Here is a 6,531-nt window from a genome sequence, read left to right as displayed (position 1 = left end):
TTCAAACATACAAAATAAATGTATCTCTCTCTCTCTCTCTCTCTCCCTTGCTCTTTCTTTCTCTCAGGAGCATGGCCACTGTGCGGACTTTCACCCCAGTGGTGCTGTTGTGGCCATCGGTACTCACTCAGGAAAGTAAGTTCAGCTGGACCCCATCTCTAACTCTGAAGGACATTAGTGTCTTATCTGTCCCACCTCTCCTCCTGTACGGGGGAAAGTCCATTCTTACGAATCCTCTTGTGTTGTTCTCCCCCCCCCCCCCCCTGCGTGTCCCAGGTGGTACGCTCTGGATGCAGAGACCAGAGACCTGGTGGCCATTCACACAGACGGCAACGAGCAGCTGTCAGTCATGCGCTTCTCCTTAGGTGGGTGGAGCTGGTCTTGCACACAGTCACGTGTTGAATGAAGCGCTGTTCATTCAACACACGCCTGCGGAGGATAATAGAACGCGGGTGGATCATTTACCCACAATCCTGTTCTCACTCCCTCCTCAGATGGCACCCTGCTGGCAGTGGGATCACATGACAACTTCATTTACCTCCACACCGTGTCGGAGAAAGGCCGCAAGTACACCAGATGTGGGAAGTGCATTGTGAGTACAGCACCATTTGTGTGTGTGTGTGTGTGTGCCTATATGCATGTGGGAAGATAATTTTCCTCTTAGAGACTCTGTCTTTGTCTACTGACTGTATATTTGACCTCCTCTGTGAATCTGTGATGCCAGTGAAGGGAGCAGTTCAGCACCCAGCATGGAAGAGGCCTTTAGCTTAGAAATATAGCCATAGTAAAGGCATTTCATCAACGTGAGTTATGCAGACTGCTGTGGTGTGTTGAATGATATGTGTGTGTGTGTGTGTGTGTGTGGGGGGGGGGGGGGGGGGCCCTGGGGAGTGCTTGTCTCCCTGCAGCTGGAGAGGTGGATATGATCAGTGCTTTCAGCGTGTATTAATCACAGGAAAAGCAACAGGAGAGAAACCGAGAGGGAGAGAGAGTATGAATTATTAATACATTTTGCATTGCCTTGGCACCGTCGGGTTGCTCCGAGAAAGAGCGAGACCGACACTGAGAGAAAGACACGACCCCAGCAGGGTAGAGGTAGCGGTGTACAGAGAGTGATCAGTACCCTGTGCTGTGACCCCAGCAGGGTAGAGGTAGCGGTGTACAGAGAGTGATCAGTACCCTGTGCTGTGACCCCAGCAGGGTAGAGGTAGCGGTGTACAGAGAGTGATCAGTACGCTGTGCTGTGACCCCAGCAGGGTAGAGGTAGCGGTGTACAGAGAGTGATCAGTACGCTGGGCTGTGACTCCAGCAGGCCATCTCTACAGCAGTCTGGAGACCCACAGGGCCAGTGTGAATCACTCCACTGTTAAACACACTGTCGTTTTACACCTCCTCTGGCCTCCGCTTGGCTGCTGCTCGGTCTGCGATCTCTCTGTTTCTCTTTCACTGTTGTCTCTCTCCCTCTCTCTTTCCCTGTATGTAGTGTCTCTCACTCGTGGCTCCCGCCTCTCTGACTCGCTTTCTCCCCCCGCTTCACTCTTCTACTTCTCTTTCATGTCCCCCCCCCCCCCCCCCCAGGACCATGGTGCTCAGGTTGTGGTCACGGTCATTGCTTCAGGTGCTTGACCACTATGGTCTTGGTACCCTATTGTGGAACGAAACGTTACCAATGTTAACCCCCAGGCAACTTACCGTACATAGCCTGGCAGCCACAGCAGAGCATGCGGGTTGGGTAGTTTAATAACAGAGCAGAGATCAGAATCACAGCAGTTACATTTTAGATTTTTGAAAAACAAGCTTGGGGTTGCATGAGAGAGTATTAAAGCCAGATTCTCAATTGGTACGGTTCAAAGGCTCAGAGCTCCAGAGGGAATAAAGACATTGTGGGAAGGTTGGTTTGAGGTTTTATTGGCGTTGGCAGAGGACTGGGCCCCTGTCTGTAACCACAGCTTCACAGCAAAGCAGAGAGACACGCTGATATACAGTATAAGTATTTAACGATGCAGTTAGTTGTATGGATTTCTAGGGACACATGCAAATATGTATACGAGTCCTCTTGTTCAGATAAGGAAGTGCCTAGGATTGTGTGTATAATTAGGGAGATGCATAAAGACAGAAATACATCATTTTCTGTGTGTGTGTTTCGTTCAGTATGGGATTCAGATTTGTATGTGTTTGTGTGAGAAAGTGAGCTCAGCAGCTGTGGAGTGACTAGCCTTAACTTGGCAGGATGTCAGAGACGTGTGTGTGTGTGTGTGTGTGTGTGTATGATATGATTGCATGGGTCTGTGTGTTGGATGGAAGCCTGCAGACCTGAAGGAAATCAAACAAAGTGCCAAGATAGGCAAACAGAGATTCCCTCCCTGAGTCTGAGTGTGGGGGGGAGGACAGACACACACAGTGTCTCCTCCAGTGGGCTGTGGTGGAAGACTGGAGTTCGCTCCCAGGATAGTGCACTTAACCACTGCGTGGGCTAGTTTTAATAAAGGCAACAATCTCCTCTGAAACGATTAGCCAAACGAAGCTAGCCCTTCGCTGTACATGCTGTGCCTGTCTCTAGCTCCATGAATGTAATTGTTTCACCTCTCCTCCTAAATCACCTACCCAGCCTTCTGACTCTGTGTGGTTTTAACAGGGCCATTCCAGCTACATCACACATCTTGACTGGTCCCCCGACAACAAGTTCATCATGTCCAACTCAGGAGACTACGAGATCCTCTACTGTGCGTAAACACACCTTCGAATGAGTCTCATGCCGTTAGTAAGGCCGCAGCAGCAGCTTCATTGATGGAGAATGGGGCTAAATTACTGATCCACGTAGGGATGTTTAGCAATCAGACAAATGTATTTTTTTCACAAGCTTTTTCTTTAACAACCTACTGCTGTGGTGAAGTATTCCCCTGAACCTAAGCCCCGGTTCTCTCCTCTTTGCAGGGGACATTCCAAACGGGTGCAAGTACATCCGTAACCGTTCCGAGTGTAAGGACATCGACTGGACCACCTATACCTGTGTGCTGGGCTACCATGTCTTCGGTCAGTATCGACTTGGGCAATAAGGATATGGCGGGAATGCGTTTGGCTCTGTTCGTGGCTGTGCTATGCCGGATCTGTGTAGACTGTGTGTTTTTATGCTCACTGCTGTGGGTGTATAAAGCCTCTGTGGGTGTGAGACCTACTACTGAACAGAAAGTGCGGTCTGGGACTCGTTCCTACGCACTCTTGACTTTCTGCCTTTCCCTGTTTTATTTTTCTTCCTCCTCCCTCATTCATCCTGTCTTCCTCTGCTCTCTTTCTCAATCTTTTTTTTATTTATAAAAAAAAAAATCCATATTACGAAGTTTGTAACGGCGCCTAAACAGCCAACGCATGTCCTTCCCATTTGAACTCTGCTACCCGAATTGACCCTGCTCTGTTTCCCTACTGGTTTTGTCCCCACTGCAGTACGGCGTGTCGTGGTATCTGCAGTGTTTCCCCACATCTTTATTGGTCTCCCTCCCTCTTTCTTTGTTCTCCCTCTGTCCATCTCTTTCTATCGCTCCCCGCCCCTTTCTTCTCTCACTGTCTCGGGAGGGACAGGCCCAGGAAAACATAGAGCCCCCGACTCCACATATTTTAGTTCTTTAGGGGGCTGAAAAAATAGTTCTCTCTCTCTCTCTCTCTCTCTCTCGACTTTCAGATTCCTCAGTTCTCAGCCAGTAGATTGTCCCTCGCTTAGGCTGGAACTGATCAGACCCAGGAGAGTAGAGATTTTCTATGTGCCTGTATCTCCCTGTGAGAGAGAGAGAAGGTAAGATAGGGAGTGTGTACTGTGCACGTTAGCGTGGATGAAGGCCCCTATGGTGTTGGTCTGCCCCCTGGTGGTATGCTTTTTGACACAGCTTCACGTACCTGAACATGTGGATAGGACACTAAGTCAAATCAAATTGGTTGTGGACACTTATTCTGCAGATGATATCGCGGGTGTTGTGAAGTGTTTATTTTTTTCCGACAGTGTGATAATAAAAGTTATACCTAACAATACAAAACAATACACGCTAATCCACCAAAATGTAAGAAAGGAAATAAGAAATATACTGATATCAGAATGAGCCATGTCAAAGTCCTGAAGTATAAATGTATATGATGGTGTGTGTATAGACAGTGGGGACAGTACATGAATAGAACATCTGTGTACAGCAGTAGTTATATAGGATAACACTAGACTAGAATACAGTATCTACATATAAAGTGGGTAAAACAGTGTGTAAACACTATCAAAGTGACCCGCGTTCAATGACTATGTACATATGGCAACAGTCTCTAAGGTGCAGGGTAGAGTACCGGTTGATAGCTGGCTAGTAACAGAGGCTAAAGTTCAGGGCAGGTTCCACTGCTATGATAGCGGGGCAAAACAACCAGTGTGTGTGTGTGTGTGTGTGTGTGTGTGTGTGTGTCTTCCAGGAGTGTGGCCTGAGGGTTCCGATGGTACAGACATCAACGCCCTGATCAGGTCCCACAACAGGAAGGTGATCGCTCTGGCTGATGACTTCTGCAAAGTGCACCTCTTCCAGTACCCCTGCGCCAGACCCAAGGTAAGCCTGGCCCCTAAGCACTCTAGTCCCCGTACTGCTCAACAGTACTGTCCCAGTATACATCTGTGGAGGCTGCTGAGGGGAGGACGGCTCATAATAATGGCTAGAACAGAGCGAATGGCATCAAATCATGGAAACCGTGTGTTTGATGTCATTTATTCCATTCCACTCCAGCCATTACGACAAGCCCCTCCTCCCCAATTAAGGTGCCACCAACCTCCTGTGGTAAACATACTGTATGTAGTATAGTCTACTGTAATATTGGCTTCAAATCCTAATATAATGTCTCATTCCTCCGCAGGCACCTAGCCACAAATACAGCGCCCACAGCAGTCACGTGACCAATGTGACCTTCATGCACAACGACAGTCACCTGGTGTCCACGGGCGGGAAGGATACCAGTGTCATGCAGTGGCGTCTGGTGGAGAAGACCCCCTCATTGGTCCCCAGTGACTCCTCCCTCTCTCTAGGGGAGGGGCTCCTACATAACTCCATCCTCCGTGCTGCCATCCCAGCGGTGCCTCTGACGCCCACCCCCACCGAGCCGGCCGCGCCGCCAACCACAACCCCTACCCCGCCCACCGTTCTCGACCTGACCTCTGACCCCACAGCGGCGCACTGCGGGGGAGTGGCTCTTGTCACACCTCCCCCCACGCCAACCTCCCCCACGACCAACGGACGGCAGGAGAGCTCCCCGGAAACCCCTCCCCCCGCCGAGCTAACCCCGCCCCCCTCTGACAGCACGCTGAGCCTCAAGGACAGCCTGGAACCAAGCGACGACACGGCCACGCCTAGCGACGAGGGCCGCCCTTTCACCCCAACCTCGTGAAGAGCCTCAGTTGTGATGCAGCCAGCGCTCCTCTCTCCTGCTCAGCACCCCCCCCTGGAGGTGCCTCGATGTCGCTGCGTCTCTCGGGCGGATTCCATCTCTGTTCAGGTCTCTTTTGGTTTTCAGTTTTAGTTTTGTCTTCGTGCTCTTCTTTTTGTTTCTTTTTGATGTCTGCGTTATTCGGAGAATAGTGGCGGATGTACGTGAGACAAGGCAGTGATGTTAGTGGCTTATGTTGTTTTTTAAAGATGATCACCCGACGTTGTGAGAGCGTGAGGAGAGAATGTTGTGGTTGTTCTGGTTTATACGGTTAAGTATGTGTCTGCTAATGCTCACTCCTCAGTCCAGCCCTTATTCAATATTGATCACATGTTTAGGCTATGTTGCCATAGAAACGTGTATATACTCATCTAATCCTTACTCGATAATGCAACAACCTGCAATAACACACCATAGCATAATGTGCGACCACACACAACCATTAACACACCATCACATACAGCTGATGACAACATACTCCATCACTCCGGGCTTTCAAACAGGTGTGTGTGTGTGTGGGGGGGGGTTACGGTTAGAATTAGTGTCAGGGTTAGAATTAGGTTTAGGGTTAGCAGCTAGGGTTAGGTTTAGGGTTAAGGTAAGGGTACAGGTTAGGGTTAGGGGTTAAGGAAAATTGGATTTTGAATGGGACTTAATTGTATGTCCCCACAAGGTTAGCTGCGCAAGACTTGCGTGTGTGTGTGTGTGTGTGTGTGTGGGCTGACATGCATGCAGACTGCCTTTCCATGGCAATAAGCTGTTCTCTCTACCAGAGTCCCTGCAGGGAACTCATCCATCCAGCCTCGTTGTAACGGCCAGAAAGGTTCATAATGAGCCATAGGATATCCTGTGGCCATGGACACAATGACCGCACTGAAGCACCAGCGACCAGTACCCAGCAGACTCTCACCTGCTCGCCCTACAATAACATGCTACCATTTTCTCTGTTTATTTCTATTTCCCTTTTGGATGTATACCTTTTAAAATCTTATTCTGGGGACTGTTCCTTCTCTGCTGGAATGGACTGAGATGTTTTTAAGAAGAAAAAAAAGAATATAAACAAAAATAAAAAAGAGTCTTAAGTGTCTGCGA

General features: G+C 49.2%; 1 protein-coding gene across 6 annotated transcripts in view; it reads left to right on the top strand.

The window, feature by feature from the left end:
• eml4 (EMAP like 4) overlaps window positions 1-6,531 on the top strand; it is a 108,008-nt gene extending 101,477 nt beyond the window's left edge. For all 6 annotated transcript variants that reach the window (XM_031823399.1, XM_031823402.1, XM_031823401.1 and 3 more), the window contains 7 exons: window positions 68-135; window positions 277-365; window positions 495-592; window positions 2,636-2,723; window positions 2,935-3,033; window positions 4,441-4,571; window positions 4,873-6,531. In XM_031823399.1, coding sequence (XP_031679259.1) covers window positions 68-135; window positions 277-365; window positions 495-592; window positions 2,636-2,723; window positions 2,935-3,033; window positions 4,441-4,571; window positions 4,873-5,400 — 1,101 coding nt within the window. In that variant the 3' untranslated portion in view covers window positions 5,401-6,531. The remainder of the gene's footprint in view (window positions 1-67; window positions 136-276; window positions 366-494; window positions 593-2,635; window positions 2,724-2,934; window positions 3,034-4,440; window positions 4,572-4,872) is intronic.

Source organism: Oncorhynchus kisutch, linkage group LG4 (genome assembly GCF_002021735.2).
Source record: "Oncorhynchus kisutch isolate 150728-3 linkage group LG4, Okis_V2, whole genome shotgun sequence".
Lineage (NCBI taxonomy): Eukaryota > Metazoa > Chordata > Actinopteri > Salmoniformes > Salmonidae > Oncorhynchus > Oncorhynchus kisutch.
This window is presented reverse-complemented; position numbering and strand designations above follow the sequence as displayed.